General features: G+C 39.3%; 1 protein-coding gene and 1 long non-coding RNA gene across 2 annotated transcripts in view; one reads left to right on the top strand and one right to left on the bottom strand.

Annotated features, from left to right (window-relative positions):
* gpm6ab (glycoprotein M6Ab) overlaps window positions 1–21,212 on the top strand; it is a 41,473-nt gene that overhangs the window by 8,491 nt on the left and 11,770 nt on the right. The window contains exons 2-3 of the mRNA XM_077570641.1: window positions 11,112–11,304; window positions 13,261–13,417. Of these exons, the coding sequence (XP_077426767.1) occupies window positions 11,112–11,304; window positions 13,261–13,417 (350 nt within the window). The remainder of the gene's footprint in view (window positions 1–11,111; window positions 11,305–13,260; window positions 13,418–21,212) is intronic.
* LOC144055040 (uncharacterized) lies at window positions 14,416–20,852 on the bottom strand. Its single transcript, XR_013294756.1, has 2 exons — window positions 20,249–20,852; window positions 14,416–18,349 (listed from the first exon to the last, which is right to left on the bottom strand). It is a non-coding gene; the product is annotated as an uncharacterized LOC144055040 (long non-coding RNA).

The raw sequence follows: 21,212 nt of genomic DNA, 5'->3' as shown, positions 1-21,212 counted from the left end.
TAATTAAACTGATTAAAAAAAGTGGAGGATGAGCGTGTGCAGTGGATCAAAAAAATGTTAATGTCCTCATAACATTAAATGTGTCACGGTGTGGTCACGGAGCGGCGTGGTGTCTGTCGGCGTGTGAGGTGGAGGACCCAAAATGCAGGGAGGCAGGAGAACCACAACAGGAGTGCAGGCGAGACTGGCGTGCTTTATTTTACAAACTCAAAATCAAAACGACAGAACAAACTCCGGGGTTGACCGTGACAATCGGCAATGATCCCACAAGGACTGATCACCACCCGGGAACTAAATACCCACACAAATTAGGTTGATTAGTCACACCTGAGGCCAGGCACAAGTGGCTGAGAGCCCGGATTGGTCAGCCTGCGGAAGGGCAGGAATCCACTCAGGACCAATCGGGACCCTCAACCAAAACCCGATCCTCCCAGACATGACAAAATGTTGAAAGAATTACCACATAACAGGTGCTCTTCAAATTTGGTAGGCAAAAAAAATGTTGATGAAAAAGTGATTTATTATGATTAATCAGAACTCTCAAAACAGATTCCAACCCCATGCCGCCGGGTCCGCCCTTGTGTTTTGCATTGTTGAAGTCAAGTCTGAGTGTTTTCTATCCATTCCAATTACCGTTAGCCAGAGTTTGCATTGTGGTGTTTATGTTAACTTGAGGTGCAACATAAACACTGGCAAGGATGAAAATGTTGGCCAGAGAGCGTAGATTAATCATGTACATTGAGGGAAGCCGAGTTTGAAGCTTCACCAAGATGCTGGCACCTTCCTTCATCTGCATTGTTATAGAGTGCAGCTGCTCCCTTGGTTATAATGTCCAAAAAACTTTGGGGATTTGTCAAAGCTGGCGGAAAAAGGTCCACTGAACACTGCCTGTTTTTTAGCAATTAGTCTTACCTTAGCTTAGGGTCACCAAAAATCAAGAAAAGCTGCTATACTATCAATTTGGTACCTCCTCACAAACAAGGAAACACCCTCATGTTTATGGAGCACATACGGCCATTTGTGCTTAGCGTGCCCCAGTTTTACCAGGTCACTGGGTCTTGCCTGCTTATCAAACCCAAATATGGAAATATGAAAAGGATTATAACATGGCTGAAATATAGAACACACAATCAAACTAGCAACTGCAGAGAGATTTTAGTTTGAAACAATTGCGTTAATATACATGGGTATTTAAAAAATTACATATTTAGACAATGACAAAAAATCACTCCTCTGCACACGCTCATAACACATTTATAAAACAGTATTTCACATCTCCTCCATCTGTCTCCGAACTGCCTATCTAATCATACTCTTTATTCAAATAATAGTGGAATGGCTGTAATTTATGCAAAAATATTTTTATATAAAGAAGCTCAATTGTAATGAACATTTTCTTAAATTCAGTGCATATTGTACAATGTCACCACCTTTATAGCACCTATTTTGATATGAAACACTACTGATCTGAGCGAAACACGCCACTGAGCAAACCAACATGATTTATGCCTGTGACTTGTGTGTAGGAAAATGTGTATTAGTATGGCTGTGATGCTCGCCGAGCTGCACTGTTGCCATAACAACGCTACAGGCAAAGTGGGTCAGCAGGCTCCTGCCACACCCCTGCTGGCATGGTAACATGGCTGGTCAATTAAACATGAGCAGTAGAATGACTCACACAAATGAAAACACACACTCTTTTCGAAGAACTGGAGAGATGATTTTATTGGCTTTAATACATTTTCTCTTTGCATGGATGTATGCAGGCTGTTTATCCGTGTGTGCTTTACATTTTGAAAATATAATTACTGAATAGTCAAGAGCATGGATGGAGCTGGGGCGGAATGAGTAATTAGCAAACACAACAGTGGATTGTTAAACATCTGTCAAGTCAATCAGTCAAAGTTAAAAAATATTGTATGGTTATGGAAAAGAGGATCTGTAATTTACAACATGAAAAAAACACTTTACAGAACAATTTGAAATAAAACAACTGTGATCATTTTGGAAACAAATTCTAAATGCAGGACATGACAGCAGCAGACCGTGCATGAAGCAATTGGAGCTTTAAAACCATCCACACCTATTTTAGAGGCTGTAAATTCAGTGGCTGTGGTTGCCACTCGAATAAACTTAGTGACCCCCAATCCTGGCTCACTATAATATTCAATAAATTTTGTTATCTATAAGAAGAAACACTGATCCGGACAAGAAACCATATATCACTGACAGATGGGTAGATACCCACTGCCTCCATCACACTCAGTTTACATTAGGTCAGTGAATTGCAAAATGAGGAAAAGTGATGACAAATAATAATCATTTCCTTCATTTCCATCCAGTCATTCAAATTGTGCTTGTTAAAATAAAATACTGGCTTTCTGTCTATCCATCAATTCTGGATCTCACCTATATATTACTTCTATATTTATCATCTCCTCATAATTCTCAGTAGAGATCAAATGAATAAGATCACACATAAAAGGAATAAGAGCAGTGTTTTGAATAGAGATGCACCGAATTTTCAGCCACTGAAACCCTTCTGACAAAAATGGGACCTCTCCCCCAGCTACAGTTTTGTCAGCTAGACAATTAAAGGTGTACTCAACACTAAATCTGATAAACTGTATAAACTAGTGTCTACTAATGCTGTCAATATGTCCTGGTCATTATTTTGACATTTTAGTGCATGTTTATTGAAAGTTTGAATTTGGGGCAAAAAAACGTTGTTTGGCGCCATATTAAGGTTAAACACTGGGATAAACACAATAAATTTTTTTGTCCTCTCATTTGATGAGCAGTCAGCTGCTACGTCACATGCAAAGTGTGACGTAGTCGCTCTGCCACCCACCGGCTCAGTCTTGTACACGCCTCCTTAAACACCTTCTTAGCGAATTGCTGCTGTCACAGCCAGAACCAGTAGCCCTGGATGCAGATTGCAGTTCGAGGCGTGCCTCGAGGTCCACCCGACGTGAAGGCACTGCGCAGGGGTTACTCGCCAGAACACGCTCAACACTCCCATTCGCAAACCCAACGGTCCTCCAGGAAACACCTTTGAGCGCTCATTTCAAATATTAGTGAGGGGTAGAGCAAGAGTCTGATTGTTGTGTTACCATTTAAAACCAAAACAGGATGTTGTGGTGAGGCAAGCAAACCTACAGACAGCAAGTGTCCCGATTTTTTCTTTTCATTTATTTAGTTAAATGTATGTAGATTATTTACCCCAAAGTGTTTATGGCGATAGTTTATTGAAGAAAAAAAACTTTATAAAATTGTTTTTTACTTCTTTTTCATTAGTCTGGGAGAAATAACGACCACAGCGGGGGCAAGCCACATTGAGTATGAAGGCTAAAACACGTGCTCATCGGCTTCCCGCACGTCTCATTTCCAGTGTTCACACGTCAAGCGTAATCCAGCATTAACGCGGGCCATGAGCGTTCTGTCTCTACTACTCGCTGGCATTTCAGAGTTTGTACCGGACGCACCCGCTTCATTCACACCGCCAAGTACTTCCACTTCTGTCCTGGGACTACTGCTGAAAGACTCTTTTTCTCCTGTAACACCTTGCTTTTTTCTTTGAGGTGCGTGTGTGTCCCTCAAGCCCTTCCACTTTTTTGTGGCAATCAGGCGGCCGCTTGTTGTGCTAAATACTTTGGCTAATGTTATTGCTGTGATTGTGCTATTGCTACTAGTGCTGGGCGATATGAAAAAAATCTTATATCATGATATAGCCTATTTTATATCACGATGACGATATAGTTATAATATATTTTCAGTTATTCTTTAAGAAAATTATACAACACACTATGACTGCTTACATTTCTCATTTTATTTTGAAGTCACATTAAACAGAAATGTATCCAATGAGAAATACATCTAGTAGTGCTGTTATATAAAATTATTATTTGTAAACGGAAGAGTCACAGTATCCGACATATGTTTAGCAAATATATTTATCAATCTAAATAAGAGGCATCAAAAAATGTTTGACAGAATTTGGTTTAAAAAACAAAACAAAAACAATAATATTAAAAAAGAGCTCTGCTGTAGTGTAATTCTGAGAACATTTATTGTGCAAATTTCAAAAGTCAAAATCAAAATTCAAAATGAATCTACATTTATTCGTTTAATCTTCTCAGCCACTCCTCCTGGCTGACGTATGGGATGCTGTAACAATCACATCACTTCCTGTTTACCTTTGTGTGTAGCATTAGTTTTTTCTCTCCAGAGATTCATTAGATTGCCTGCTGTTTTGCTTTTCAAAGTTGGACACTCTTTAAACACACTTTTAACGCGGTTCGAGTCACCCTTGTTAAAAATGTAATTGATCACCCAAGCACTTAATGCATAATGCTTAATTGCATGATAACATTAGTCAGTTAGCATATCAATTAGCATAATTTCTTCATGAGAAAAATTCTTGTATGAAGCGTTATACGCCGCCATGGAGGCTGTAATTACTAATTTTGGAGCGAACCCGCAACATGTTTATGGCCAGTAGAAGCAAGCCGAAGCTCGTTGCTATAAACAGCTGCTACGGCGTAAGTAGAGCGGATCTCGAACTGGGTACCCGCTTGTAGGTGACGTAAACATCCCAGCGAAGCTTTTTCTGGCTGTCTCCGCAATTCAGTTTAAGTAAAAACGTAAAAATCTGTGTTTTGATGAGGTTAAAAACGAATGCACATTCAGAACCACAAACTGCGATGCGAAACAACTTATTTTAAGCCTCTTGTAGTTTGAAAGGTGTACCCAGCATGCCTTCAGGCTTTTTTTGGTAAATAGTTATTAATAATCCTGGGTGTGTTTTTTTCTCAAAGTTATTCATTATTTGCACCCTCCCACTTAATAATTATTTTTTTTTAATTCATTGACTGTTAGATTTACTTTTGCACCGTAAGATTGTAATGTTTGCCGACAATATATTGTGGCTCACTGTTAAGAATATTTGTTCAAGCTGCCACCAAGTGACAGCTGTATGAAACAAGCATGCATAATGAAAGCTACTGTCCACCAAACAAGCTTTCTCTGTCGCTTATGTTTGCTGTAAGTGATAAACGACGATAGACACGGTAGGAATAAAATGACACAATAGCAACTTTCCTATCGTCTTCACCATAGACAGGGTCATTCAAAAAGAATAGCATGTGATATTTCACGAATGAAAAATGTGTACTTGAGTACCTTTAAGTTTTTATTTAATGTTTTACAAGTTTACAAGTGCTCATTGTGGCCACCAGCGGCAGCACATACAACATCAAGTCATTGAGAATTGCTCCCGCAAACGCACCTCAGGATGTCGCGGACCAACATGTTGATTGCGGTTGTTTTTTCATCTTTCATCTCACTGATAATGTTCACTCGACCATGGTGATCCCCACAGAGAGACAGACCGTGAATAGTAAAATGCAAATTAGAGATTTTAAACAGATAATATCTTTATTTATTGTTCCTTTAATCTAGTTGTTTGACATATATTAACCTAACACAGCATTATTTGGAATGACTGTGTTAACTACAACAATAAACAATTTATAGAATCAGCCATCTTTGTTGTTTACATTCGCCTCAAACGCTTTGAGGTCGGAACGCGGAGAATCCGAGTGGGATAAATCAGACTTCCCACCTTCTTCAAATGCAGCAAAATTATTTATTATTTATATTTCACTTTCACTTTGCCTTGACTTTAGTTAGGTACAGTCGTAGCCCACAAATGCTTAAAGTGTTTTGGTTTTCGGCCAAGTGTTTTTCATTTTCGCTTTTTTGTTTAGGCCAAATATTTTCATTTCGGTGCATCCTTATTTTTAACCATCAATAATAGTTTAATAGCTTGATATATTTTTGGAAAGAATGGTAATAATAATTTTCTAATGCTTATCCTGTTCAAGTTTGTCAGGTTTACAGGAAATCTGGAATCAATCCAAGCTGACCTTACAGTTCCAAAAACACAACTACAACTTTGGTTAAAGGGGAAAAAAAAGTATAATATACAGTATAGCCCAAAAAAGGAAAAATAATTAATGTCATAATATTGAGACACGGTGCCAAGATTGTTTTCCCCTTGGGTTTGGGGGGCTTTGATGGGGGTTTTTAAGAGCACTGTCCAATGAACTACATAGACCGACTTTAAGTCCTTTCCATCGTTCGAACATAATTTAGGCAAAATCCTTGAAGCATCATGATTGTAATTTAGTCTTCTCCTTTTTGGGCTTCTAATGGATGACTGTGAGATGTGTTCCATGCAACATTACATATTGGGTGTTGTGACTTTGGTTGGGTCTGTGATGTCAGCAGCTATGGTCCTTCCTTTTGACACATAAGGTTGTGTGGCTTGATGTCTTTCAGTTTTTTTGTGTTTAAACTTGAGTTGAGTTGAGTTAATGTGAGAGAGGCAGAAGAGCCTGCCAAAGTCATAAAAATGCATTATATAGAAAGAATATAATAATGTTTCACAACAACGCTGAACTATATTTACAATTTACAATGTACTTGTGGATGAATTTGTAATGATTGTGCTTTAAAAAAAATTGCAAGTGCACACTGCTCGCCTGGTCGTGTGTTCCCATTCAATTGCATGAGAGCTCAAGCCACAGTTAAATGAATGAGGCTGAGTTCTCCATTCAGAAATTGCGCAGCCAGCGAGTTTCGTGAGCCGGTCGTGAAATCCAGATCTAATATTACATCCATGGTGGTCCATATGAAATTGTAAATACGGTTCAATGTTGGCGCAACTTGTCACTGATGAAATGTTATGGCAGAACCGTACGCACTGCAGGAGTGCAAGCTTGACGTGGACAGTTCAAATGATCCCGCCACCTACCCGCCGCATGCCTGTTGTAATGGAAATGCAATGGAGGCCGTGTAGTGTCGTTCTGTGAGGTGCGGTGTGGTGTGGTAGCGTGCCGTGCGGGGCTAATGGAAAAGTAGCATTCGTTTTGCACTTCTGTGTCCTGTCTGCTTCTGGGTCCAACTTCTGCTCCTCACCTCACAGTACATTCTGACCAGTCATGGAGCCAGCAGACAGACACAATCTATCAAGCCGTCAGCACTCAGGTAGCGCAGCTCGGCTGACACAAGCACCTCCTGATGGAGGTTATGGACACCATTTAGAACTTTTCCACCACCGCTTTGCCACAGACGTCATCACCTACTCCAACTCATACCCCAGTCTCCAATCAGGGAGTGATGTTCTCACCTACTACTGCTTCACTTTTAACCAGCAATCCAACATACCATGCCTCACCCAACTGACCTCTACAGCCTCTCCATTCACAGCATTTCCATTCACATGGGCCAACAAAGCTGATGTCACATTCAAATGCCTCAAGCAAATGTTCACCTCGGCCTTGGTCCTCATTCATCCGGATCCTCCCTTACATCGTCGAGGTGAATGCTTCTAACTAACTCACCCAGAGAAGCTTCAGAAACCAAAAACATCCTTGTGCATCTTTTTGGCACAAATTCTCCCCAAAGAGAGAAATTCTGGGGTGTTTTAATTTATCTCTGTCCTATCATCCAGGCCCCCATTATGTTAAGCCTGATGTTCTCTCCCGCATGCATGATCCCTTTCCAGAGAGGCAAGACCCCAAGACCATTGTCCCCTCTTCATGCTTTGTCGGGGCAGCTGTTTGGGACATCAAGTGGGCAGTTCTGGAGGCACAGCAACAGTAACCAGATCCTGGTTCGAGCCCTAAGGATAAGAAGGATCGGCTATTCGTCCCAGATCACTCCTCTAGTTGCCATCCATATCTATGGAATGAGAATCCTACCAATACTCGTAACCTCGTAATAAGGGTTTGAATCTCCGAAAACATTTTTGTATGACTGAAAAATTGATTTGAATCTCCCAAAATATTTTTGAATGACTGATAAATCTCTAAAAAAGCTTTAAAATTATAATAATAATAAAAATATAAATGCACCTAGCAGGTGCACTTTTGGCAGACTTGCATGCCGACACCATCAGTCATTGACCACAAAAAGTTAGACCAACCCATCTTAGCAAACAGAAAAGATGATTGGACTGAAGTTCACTTCCGCTCCCTACTACCCCCACTACCACCACCACGTGCCTTTAAGTTTCAAGTACGTTACGAGTTGAGACTGCGGGCGCCCTGGTAATCCACGTCTTCAACCGCCATGGTATTTCATTGTTTCTGACCGGTAGCCCCAGTTCATATCCCAGGTATGGCAAGCCTTATGTAAAGCTCTTGGGGCATCTTCCAGCCTACCTTCAGGTTATCATCTCCATACCAATGGACATTCAGAGAAAACCAAGCTTGAGTCACACCTTAGGTGTGTCTGGTCCCACCATTAAGCATCCTGGGTCAATAATTCCTACAATTCCCTCACCTCATCCACAGGCAAGTTTTTGTTTATGACTGTCTATGGGTATCAACCTTCACTATTCCCTTCCCAAGAGAAAGAGGTCGGTAATACTTCTGCCCGTGTCATCTCTGTCATTGTCGTGCCATCCAGAAGCATGCCAGAGCTCCCCTCTCCTGCCTATTCCACCATAACAGTCAACTAGCTGATAGGAATTTGTCTTCATAAATCAGTGCTTCACAATTATTTTTGTTATGCTAGGGAGGAAGAAAATATTTTGCGCCTGCACCCAACTCTCGACCGTGACTATAAATACTGTCATTTGTCTATAAAATTGTTTTATGTACAGATTTGTAAGCACAAATTCTCTGAAAATAAAAACGGCTCTGTCACCTACTTTAGTGGATGTGTAATTACACTTTTTTTCTAGTATGGGGAAACAAAACATGAGGACAGGTCAAAAGTTTAAACTGAGAAAATTTATCATTTTAAGGGGAAAATATGTTGATTGTAAATTTCATGGTGCCAATAAATCTGAAAAAAAGTTGGGACAGGTAGTAATAAGAGGCTGGAAAAGTCAATTGCACAAAAAAAAAAACAGCTGGAAGACCAGTTAGCACTAATGAGGTCCATTGGCAACTGAAAAGAGCTTCTCGGAGTGGCAGTGTCTCTCAGAAGCGAAGATGGGTAGAGAACCACCAATTCTTCCAATGTTGCGCAGAAAAATAGTGGAGAAATATCAGAAAGGTGTTTACCAGCGAAATATTGCAAAAAAGTTGAAGTAATCATCATCTACAGTGCATAACATCATCCAAAGATTCAGAGAATCTGTGTGTAAGGGTCAAGGCCGAAAAATCATACTGGATGCCCATGATCTTCGGTCCCTTAAACGGCACTGCACCGCAAACAGGAATGCCAACTGTAAGGGAAATTACAGAAAGGGCTCAGCAATACTTCCAGAAAAAATTGTGGGTGAACACAATCCACCGTGCCAGCCGCCGTTGCCAGAAGAAACTGTACAGTACAAAGAAGCCATTTCTAAAGCAGGCCAAGAAGCGCAGGCGTTTCTCTGGGCCAGGGGTTATTTAAAATGGAGTATGGCTAAGTGGAAACCTGTTTTGTGGTCAGACGAATCACGATTTGAAGTTCTTTGTGGAAAACTGGGGCACCATATCATACTGAATAAAGAGGACAAGGACAACCCGAGTTGTTATCATCACTCACTTTATAAGCCTGCATCTGTGATCGTATAGGGTTGCATGATTGCGTGTGGCATGGGCAGCTTCCACATCTGGAAAGGCATCGTCAATGCAGAAAGGTATATTTAGATTCGAGAACAACATATGCTCCCATCCAGGCATCATTACTTTCAGAGAAGGTCTTGCATTTCTCAACACGATAATGCCAGACCACATGCAGCACCAATTACAAAATCATGGCTGCGTAGGAAAAGGATCCGGGTATTGACATGGCCAGCCTGCAGTCCACTTCTTTCACTTATAGAGCACATTTGGCGCATCATAAAGGGGAAGGTGCAACAAAGAAAGACCAAGACAGTTGAACAGTTAGAGAGACGTGTATTAGATAAGAATGGGATAGCGTTCCTATTTCTAAACTTGAGAAACTTGTCTCCTCGATCCCCAGACACATTTGCAGACTGTTGTAAGAAGAAGAGGGGATGCCTCACAGTGGTGAAAATTGCCTTGTCCCAACTTTTTCGAGATTTTTTGACACCATGGAAATTAAAATCAACATAGTTGTCCCTTAAATTGGTACATTTTCTCAGTTTAAACTTTTAACCTGTTCTCTATGTTCTATTCTGAATAAAATATTAAAATTGGGCACTTCCACATAATTGCATTAAATTTTTATTCACAACTTGTATAGTGTCCCAACTTTTTGGGAATTGGGTTTGTATATGAGTCGGCAGGCGAGTGTACAACGTGACCATATTTTAATTTCCCAAAAAAGAGGACACTCAGCCCGACCTCAAGATCCTTGATACTCAGATACAAAATGCCATACATTCAAACTATTTTAACATATGCCTCCTCTGCATGAGTAGAAAATGAAACAAAAAAAATATTACTCTCTTTTGAAGTCTTACAGTTCTAAATGTATTTTTTTTTGTCTTTTTTTTTTTATTTACATTTTATTTTTTTACTTCAAGAGGGGTTCATACCCATTGCCTCCGGTGCGGCAATGGGTATTTGCCACTCAGCTTAAGTTCTGGGCCACCGTCACAGCCAGTGGCCATTTGCCACAAAAGAAAAATGGACCATTTCAAACCCGCCCGGACGCCTGGAAAGAATGTAATCAAGTGAATATCTCCCTGTAAAACAGCCTAATTCCTCACAAAATCAAGCTAGCAATAGCAATGCCAAACATCATGTAAAGTGGAACAGCCAGGTAATCAAAGCACATCCACAAAGCTCTTTTGTACCATTATTTTTAAAAAGTACGAATAATTCTCTATACCTTACTTTGCTGAAGATCCGATAGCTAAGGCATTGGTCTCCCATCCTTCAAAACCTGACGTTTTTCCCTCAAAAGAAAGGCGTGAGAATAGTTTGATATTCTCCAGAGTGGCGTCGTCTTACCGCCTTGCTGTACTCTAAGTTTGTTTTGAATCACGAATGCACTGTGCAAACGCATATATATATATATATATATATATATATCAATGTGATATTCTTGGGAAAGGGGGACATTCATTACAATACTCAAAGCTGATTGAGCAACTTGTGCACAAATACCAAACACAGTCGCCTTTTTTTCTGTATGTTCAGGTTGTAAGGAGTGTTGTGAGCGATGTGTGGGTAGTCTGCCGTGGGCATCCCTCATTGCCACCATCCTCCTCTACATGGGTGTGGCCTTGTTCTGTGGATGTGGCCATGAGGCTTTGAGTGGGACCGTCACCATACTCCAGAACTACTTTGAGGTCATCCGAGCCCCTGGAGAAACACTGGATGTGTTTATAATGTGAGTGACTACAGTAACCCAATCATATCTGCTTATGTGTTTAGGATAGGCAATAAACAACTTGAGTATGTATTTAAATGGATAATGGATAGCAATAGTTTGATATCATAATGTAGTTTTTAATAGAGATGTAACGATATCCAAATGTCACAATACTATATTATCACGATATGAACCTCACGATACAATAATTTTCACGATATTATAGTGGTGTTGGTAATATTAAAAAAAATAGTTCATAATACTATATATATCAACCTCTGAGTTTTCTGCTATATCCATGCCACAGTATGGTTTTACTTAATTACTTTGTAAACAATGCACAGCGTATGCTACTATTGGCTTGGCAACTTAAAGTATCATAGTCTATGTCAGGGATGGCAAACTGCGACCCTCGAGGGCTGGAGTCCTGCAGCTGTTTCCAATCAACAGGATCGTTATCAGCCTTACGCAGAGTTTGCTGATAAGTTGATTATGAATCAGCTGTAGTTGTGTTGAAGAAATTAAATAGCCAAGACCTGCAAGAGTCCGGCCCTCGAGGACCGGATCTCGCCATCCCCGGTCATAGTTCATAATGCTGTGCTTGGCTGAAGCAGGTGAAAAGTAAACAATTTTTATGGAAATGTGGTGCTTTAAGTAGCATAGCATGACAACAATGATATTGTAGCAATTTTAATATTGCAATATCACAATGTTGCGTTTATTGTTACATCCTCAGTTTTTAACCTTGTGGTAAATACAGTATGTTAATGAAGGGAATGCCATATATCCATGTGATAATATGATTCAATATTTTAAAACCTGTTAGAAATAGTGGTCCTAACACTCCTTTGTAAGATGCTACAATAAACCATCTGGCTTGAAATAACTTAAAATTTATTAATTTAGTAAGGAAGGAAGGAATTGGGGGATTATAGAGTTGAAACATGCTGCAGTCACCTGTAAGCTCCAATTCTGGTATTGTTTCCTACACACAAAAAAAAAAAAGTAGAGTCAAAAGTTTTTACAAAATGTAAAAAAGTAAATACAAAATAAATAAATACAAAGTAGTTGTGCTCAAATCCGAATTAGCACGCAGTGCTGTTAAGTAATTCAGTCACAGTAAATTCTGAAGAGTAAATTTGACTCTAAAGTGGGACCAAATAGACTCAGTTTTAGAGTAATATTTACACTTGGAAGAAAGTAAAACAAATAATTGAAACAAACAAATAAATAAATACATAAATAAATAAATAAAAGTCACTCAAGAGTTGAGGAACGAACTCATGACACTTGGGAAACAGCCGATCTACTTGCCAGGCAGCGCCTGCTGTGGTGTTAGTATATTACTCGTGTAAAATGGAATCTTCCTAACTCCATGAGACGTTTTTGGTCTCTTGGAGATAAGCAAACAGTAGGAGGGACATAGCTCAGGTGGAAGTGTGGCAGTCTCCCAAACTGAAGGTCATGTGTTCGTTCCTCAACCCTTGAGTGTTTTTTATTGGGATTTTTTCTTCAATTATTTTTTTTACTCTCTTCCACGTGTTAATATTTGCTGAAACTGTGAGTCTTTTTGGTCCCACTCTAAATAGAGTCAAATTTACTGTCGTGTAACAATGCAAAAACCAATGTTTGCTAAATACTGTAGCTGATTAAGTTTAGTTTTAATGTGTAATTGTTGATGAAACCATTTATTTATGATACGTTCCGACTTTGCTTTGTCTGTATCTTTCATATTTATAATACATGGAAAAGCCAAGCCCTCCATGACACACTGAAAATAAGACAAACAACAGCTTAGCATTTCCAACTTTTTTCACAACAGACACATTAAGGGATATGTGAACTTGTTTATTTGAAATGGCACATTCTCTCGTTTAAAAACAAAATCCCCAAAATGACTTGATAAAATGATTCATGAATCAGAGATGTAAGGGAACATTAGAAATGAAAGAGTGATGTTTATTTTCTCTGCAGCATTGACATCCTGAAGTACATCATCTACGGCCTTGCAGCAGGATTCTTTGTCTTTGGAGTGCTGTTGCTGGTGGAGGCTTTTTTCACCACTGGAGCAATTAGGGATCTGTATGGAGAGTTCAAGATCACTGCTTGTGGACGCTGCCTGACTGCATTTGTAAGAAATCTTACATTTGGCTGAAGAGACATGACAGGACTTCACTTTTTTTTTCTTTTTTTTCTTTTTTGCCGTTTCAACTACTTCATGGTATTCAACTGGAACAATATCCCATTTTTCAAATCATGAATTCATCTTTAATTTGGAATTTTACATCAAATAATAAATATCATGGGAGGCAGGAGAAGATATTTTATTGCTCCTGCAGAAGTTGTTTTCTGTGGGAAAAGGCTCTGGATGAGATAAACATGAAGCATAGTTTTGGAAAGTGTAACCAACTTGCCACTGACTTTGACTCGGGATTTGTCTTTGCCCACATCTGTATAGGCCTTCACATTTGCATTCCTTTACAAGGAGATGCAGGTTTTATCTCCAGAAAGATTACACAACACACACTCAAAACACACACACTGACAGCTCTCTGGCCTGTTTGAGAAAACTATTGGACAAAACAAAATGCAAGCAGAGAGAAAATAGTTATAATTGCAAAAAGTGTTCTTCAAAGGACTCTGTTTGACATTAGTTATCAGTTTATTATAGAAAAAATCGATAAAGCATTCATAATGGAATGTGTTTATGAATGTGCATAGATGTGGTAAATAGTCACAGAGAACACACACTGTATCCCATTTCAACAAAACTGTAGCGCTAGCAATAGCCTACTGCTGTATGCTAGCATTGCCACCGTTAACTAGAAGATGTTAGACACAGCTACTGTAGTATGACTTTAAGTGTTCTCTGTCGGGTATAATTATACTCAATGTTACTGGTTTGAAGTTTTATTTAGAACATGCAATAAATTAAAAATCAAACAGAGGTGATAAATTTACCTGTCAAGGAGAAACATTGCTAATTCTGCATTGCTTCTGAATCTTCTCAGCTGCCTGAGATTTTTTCGCTTTGCTTCTGTTGGTAAATGAGGGATGGACATTGAAGGAATATTTTGATTACTATTTTAAGTGTAATCTTTGCGTGTCCAAATAATTGTATTCAGGATCTGATGAAGAAGTTTTCCTGCAAGAATTTATTTAGAGGCCTCTAAAGACACAGTCAGAATATCACATCAGAATGCAACGTGATGATTCCAAGTGTGTGACAATTTACAGAACATCGACACATTTATACAAAAAAACTAAAAGGTTCCTCCTCCTGGCTCATGATTGAACAAAGGGCAGACATGTCATCTCCTAGATTGAACAAAGGTGTAAGGTTGATGGTAAACAGACATCTTTATACAGTTCCCCTTCTTGATTGGGGGAACAGAAGTAATCAAAATCTGACCCCAGACCTTCAGTCCCTAAATGACAAGAGACTCTGACACATCATGCACATTGCCCCTCTAACAGCATTTGAGGGTACAAAGATCAAATTAAGTTCACAAAATCACCATCCCACTGTATTCTTTTAAACACTCATGATTATATCACATTGATATGCCTATAAGTAAATTCAAAAACAGTAAAACATCAAATTGAAAATATTAAATGTCTTCAGTCCTACCATTGAACTTCTATAAGTTCAAAAACCGGACATTTAATCCCACAATAGTCTAGAGAGAAAGTCCAGCGCGAATCTTGATCGTCGCAAAAATGAAGCAATGTTTATGTGTGGAGTTTAGAAATAAGAATAGCAGGTGAGAGAGAGAGAGAGAGAGAGAAATAGATAGAGGGGCTTAGCAGTCAAAATTCATTGATTCATTAAAAAATTCAGTGGAAGGGGCATAATAAATGTGAGGCATAACACTATGTGATGTGGTTAAGTGTCACGACGCAATAGCAGATGTGTCCGTCCCTCGAAGCCATCTCCTGATGAAGGTCTTGTTGAATGAAAAGTGCGTTCGACAGTTGGTCAAAATTTATTTTTTTAAAAAAAAAAGAGGCGTTTGTCAGCCTTTTTCCGAACCCTGGCTCACTGCCAGAGATCGCAGGAAAGGTCACGGGACTTCATTCCCAGTGTGACTCTTTCCTTGTGAATTGATGAAAAGGGGATTTGAGTGATTTCCCCCTTTCAAACAGCAGATTGACACTTGATCATCTTTTCCAACTGTGTCAATCCGTGCCCAGGGAAAAGGCACTCCAATGAATCTTCTTTCAGCGACCTCCTCCTTGTCCTTGGGCAGCTTGTCAGGTAGACACTGGAACCGGGTGTGGTGGGATCCGTTAGATGACTCCAATTGGTGTGGACGCAGATCAGCATCTTAGTCAACCCCCTCAGTCGGTCTCAATTGATGTGATTTGATGAGCCTGGGACCTCGTGGCTCACGTGGTGGATGTGGCCCCCACCATTATGATCAGCAAACCAATCTGTGTGCAAAATCATTTTCATTTAGTCACTCATAACATACATAGTCTTCATTCTTTACTTTGAAAAGAGCACCTGGTATTTTTTAGCAAATGTTAATTGTTTAAGTTCTGTAGGTCCTGAAACATGCTGTTGGACACGGAAAAAGTTATTTTTGTTGTGGCATTCAAACAGAATCCGTGTAATGACATTTGTACATTCAATGGCATAATAATGAAAGTCTTGTTGCCATTGAAACTTTATGAGGCCAATTGTTTAATATTTCTATTTTTCTTTAATGTCCTTGAGATCAGAGATAATATACTAAATCTAATATGTTTTAATCTCAATGCCTTTTCTATATCTTATGAAGTTTTGTTTTTTCAAGTGGGTTTGTCTGATCCAATCTTCCTAGGAAACCCTTATGATGGTAGATAATGATTAATCAAATATTTTACCATGATATTTACTGTTGTAGATTTTAGCATAAATGTGCTCTTTGTCGTACATCAAATTTCTGTATTTTTAATGCTGGTTTCTTATTACAGCAGTGTACATCATTTAAAAACAACATCATCTTAACTCAGAACCATTCATGTCCGGCCGGGCCATGAACAGTCTGAGAAGAGATTTATACTTATACCTTAAATAAACACTGCAGTTCATTTTTAACAACTTGTCTCATGAAAAAATGTCACCCAGGTGTGTCAATGTTCCTTCCACACCTAAATGGCATATTCCATGGGCTCTAGAAATTATACTTTTCAATCGTTTCTGAGATGGAACATACTTACCGTATTTCTGCTATAAGGGTCGTCTTTTGTCATCTTTGTAGAACTTACGTTTCCTCCAAGTCAAATCCTCCAATTCTCCGCTCCATTCTTTGCCTGTAAATTCCTCACACCAAACTTCATTCTCACATCAGACTTCCTTTTGATACACCGACAGACCAGTCATTCTCACATCAGACAGACCAATCATTCTCACATCAGACTTCCTTTTCAACAAACTCAGACAGACCAATCATTCCCCCATCTGATAAAGATCAATTTTGATCATTTCAGACCTGAATGTGAAAACTGCAGCCGCTTCCAAATTGCTGCTTCAAAGAGGAAAAACAGACACCTTGTGTCCTGTAGATTAAAAAACAACCAAATTGTGACAATTTGGCCAACACCAGAACTATAAAAAGATCTCCAGCTGAGCTAGCCATGAGCCATAAAAACAAAAGCCTTTGAGGCAAGAGTTTGTAATGTAAATTTGAATCCTGTAGATTAGAAAAACAACCAACTTAAGCAGATGTAAATTAAGATACTGCAGCGAAGGACTTTTAGGGTCAGGAAGAGAAGAATTATTATTATTATTATTATTTTTTTTTAAACAACCCCATTAATCTATTGCAGGTCACAAATCTTCCAAATATCTGCCATCTCAACTAGTAAAAGAAACAAGTTATAATCAGAAAAACAAAACAAAATCCCTACTTTAAACCAACCAAAAAGTATTCTTAAGATGCTAACTAACCTCACCTCTTCTACAGAGTAGTGGGGGCTTGTAAAACACAGCAGGCAACTTTGCAGATCATGACCCAATTAAAATCAGTGCTGCGACCTAAATCGAAAATTAAAAATTTAACCAGCAACTTCGGCGTAAGTGTTCCATATCTGAGTCCACTCTGAGAAGCCAAAGTTATAAAAGAGAAATGGGAAAAAAACTAGAAGGCCAAATTCAACAAGCATCAAACAACGGAAAATATAGTATTTAAGGATTAGAATGAATTTTGTACTACCCTAATTCACATAAGCTGTTCTCAATTTCCGAAACTGCGTTGCTATAGATCACATCTCCTTTCTGACATAGTACAGAGTGCAAATGTCTACAAACAGAATACAACATACGACCTCAGGCACCAAACTCAGATGATTCCAGAACTTTGAGTCCACAACTGTAGTTCATATTCCTTCCTGTCCTTGTCGATAGCAGTTTATGCAGGGCATAGTTCAAAGCGGGCACTGGGCTTTGTGTACTGGAGTTCTCAGGAAAAGTTCATCATGGCAGAATCGATGATTATCCTGTCGGCTCAAAAAGTTGCTGGACATTATGCTCAAACAATGCATAAGAGTCATTGAACAGTCACAGGACGAGCGGATTTACAGTGTACCATCCTTTTCGCAGTCCGTGTGGTCACTTCCCCCCCGAAAGTGACCATTGTTCAGTTCGCCGTCCACTCTGAACATCAAGCATAGCAGGAGAATGCTGTTCATTCCATTTCCAGCACTTTTTGGTTGAGTCACCCAAGTGAAACACCTTTCAGTCAAAGATTGAACCTGCCTGAAACATTTATACACTCGGAACAGACAGAGGGAGATGAGATCATAGCAAGAGAACACTGCTTGTTGTCATACAATTTCCAAGAAAAAATAAAATAAAAAATTCCCCCAAAATATTTTGTTTTTCAAACCCCTAATTTATTCATTTTGTGGTTTTATTTGAATTTGATCACTACACTATAGCAAGTAGTAGTACTATATTTACGCATATGTCTACCATAGACATCTTCATTACGTGTTACTTCAAATTTAAGAAAATGTGACAATTGTCAGTCACCCTGGCCACTTGGATGGAAGTCCTTTCCAGACTTCTAGAATGGGACTCAGATAAAGACAAAGGTTAAATCATTTTCACACTTACGAATAAGTTATCAGAGATGCAGGGGAAATATAAAATCAAAAATGATAAGTCTATTTCAATTAAAATTTGGTTTTATTACTTATTCAACTATATTAAAATTTGGTTTTATTACTCATTCAACTATAAAAACACAGATCTGATTTTAAAAATAATATGATAGTGGCCTGTAGTTAACACCTAGACCTCTATATCCTTCCGCATAGCAGGACCAATTTGATCTTAACAGATTAGCATTAGAAGACCCCTGCTATTCACACACAACAGACTACAAGTCTCCCAAATGGAGACAATGGAAGAGAGGACTAAACGTATCACACCCCCCTGTCCTTTTTTATCTAGTTTAATTTAATTTTAACAGACAACAGTACAAATCACCACCTTCTTAAAACAGCAGCTCACGACCCCCATCCTTTCAAAATATGCAGATTTCCTGCTACCATTCTTTTTCACCCTTTTTTGAGGACAAAGAAACTGGAGAGAGAAGAAATTTTTTCCACCTCTTTTCCATTGAAATCTACTCTTTTCCTCTTCCTACAAAACGCCATTCATATACATCCTATCTTATCTCGCTCATTTTTGGAGACACAAAATACCTGCCTTCCAACAAACTCAGTCCTTCTTTCACTTACTGTAACTTCAGTTTCCTCTCCCTTGTCATAAAGGCATTGAGGAGAAAAAACACAAAAACAAGAAGAAATCAAATCCCCCCTTTAAACTCACAATTCACACATGCTTCACATATTCATAGTTTCAACAAACACTCACACAACACACACTCCTCAACTTAATTCAGTGGCGTCTCAGTTGTTAAACCACAGACGAACACAAACCTCTCCGAAGTGCGCACTCATTTGTAAAATACACCGTTTATTCGTCTCATAATAACTTCACCACGCACTTATAGCTCAAATGTCGACTTATTCGCGCACAATCCATCGCAACGTTACGGCTGCGACACAGACACGTCTCGCACATTGTAAGACAACCAACGAAAAACCGCGTGGCCACAACACACCATGGAGCTTAACAAACAAACAAACGCGTACACTCAACAATTCATTTCTAAGCCAAGAGCTCTCGCTTGGTTCAAATTTCCCCCCCGGGTCATCTTTCACAGTCAACACTTCATCCAATTTATGTTCCAATTTCTTAACAGATGCGGCTGCCCGCAGCTAACTCATCCTTAGCCTTAAAAACAGATTCGCACGGTAGCATCTTACCAAAAACTCATCTCCTGCGCAAAACTCGTACGCTGTCAGAGCCGCTAGCTTAGCATCAGTTTCCTCATTCTCAAAATCACTTAACATCGTCATTTGCGCAACTTTCACAGAGCTATCCAACGCTAACATTCTAGCACAAACCAACATTTGGCTCACGACCCCACACGTCTAACTTTTCTTCCATTCGAAGAAACTTATAGAAGTGTTTTTCACGGAGGTAATCAGCGTCTGGCGCTGTTTACACAATCAAGTTCCACAAACACACCACATTTTACAACGGTGAGAACCAACCACTATCACAATTCGTGCGCATTCATACATTTAAAAGAGTTTCATACTTACGTTGACGCTGTGGTGGAAATGCGTCCAGCATCATGAACTCACTGTTCGCTTAGCGACCAATTCTGACTCTCGACCGGAAGTCTATGCAAACCTCCTTAGTTACGGTCAATTTTTTCGTCCATAATATGTAGTAATTAGTCGTTTTTAATATTTATAAAGTCAGTGACGTCTCACTTATTATACTACGATATAACAGATCAAAAGTATTCTCATTAATCCCCCCCAAAAAAATATTTTTCTTTTTTTTTTTTTTTCAGACAAACACAAACAAGACGAAAACGAAACAGATATTAAATACCTTTTGCGCGACTTCAACAAATATATCCGGATCTTCACGGGCGGCTTAAACCACACAGCTCTCGAACGTAACAATGTACGGACGGCTAATATTACACCACACACCGTTAATATACGGGTGTTCAACACAGCAGACGCCTTGTGTGATCAACACAGGCCGCTTAAAACACAACACACAACAGCACTCACTTAAGTGTGATCAACACTTAGCGGCTAATAACACAACTACAATCAACCCAACAGCCAATCCCCCGTGGTACTCAATGTCACATGCCGTTTTAAACGGCGAAGCGCTTCGACTTGACGTCACTTCCGTAAACACGGGGCATTTCCATGCGCGACTTAATATTTTCCCGGCTTCTTATTTAACACAACATACACAAACCGAGGAATTATGTCCCTCGGTTCAGTAACTCCACACAGCACACACCTTGTTAACACACAGGGGCTAATCCACTCCGCACTCCCAGTATCTTATATACTGACGGCTTATTCATACGAAGAAATAAAAACACAACCTATTCCACCGCGGAAAAAACTCCCATGCATGGTTCAATGTCGTAGTAATTTTCAAAATCGAGGACTTTCCGTCCCACCGTACTACAACCCCCCTAACTTGTTCACAGATCCCAAATACAACTTAGCACAGACGAAATGCAACTGTATTGATCCCAAACAACCAGAATTTCTCTACGTGGATAAAATGTCCACTCACCTTGTTAATATTTTTGCGCTTTAGAAATCCGGTGTTCAGGATCAATCACAGCTGTTGAAAAACGTCTCAATAAGTCCACGTCGGCGTCACCATTTTGAAGGAATATTTTGATTACTATTTTAAGTGTAATCTTTGCGTGTCCAAATAATTGTATTCAGGATCTGATGAAGAAGTTTTCCTGCAAGAATTTATTTAGAGGCCTCTAAAGACACAGTCAGAATATCACATCAGAATGCAACGTGATGATTCC

Source organism: Vanacampus margaritifer, chromosome 7, assembly GCF_051991255.1.
Source record: "Vanacampus margaritifer isolate UIUO_Vmar chromosome 7, RoL_Vmar_1.0, whole genome shotgun sequence".
Lineage (NCBI taxonomy): Eukaryota > Metazoa > Chordata > Actinopteri > Syngnathiformes > Syngnathidae > Vanacampus > Vanacampus margaritifer.
The sequence above is the reverse complement of the archived record's forward strand: the minus strand, read 5'-3'. Positions and strand labels throughout refer to the sequence as shown.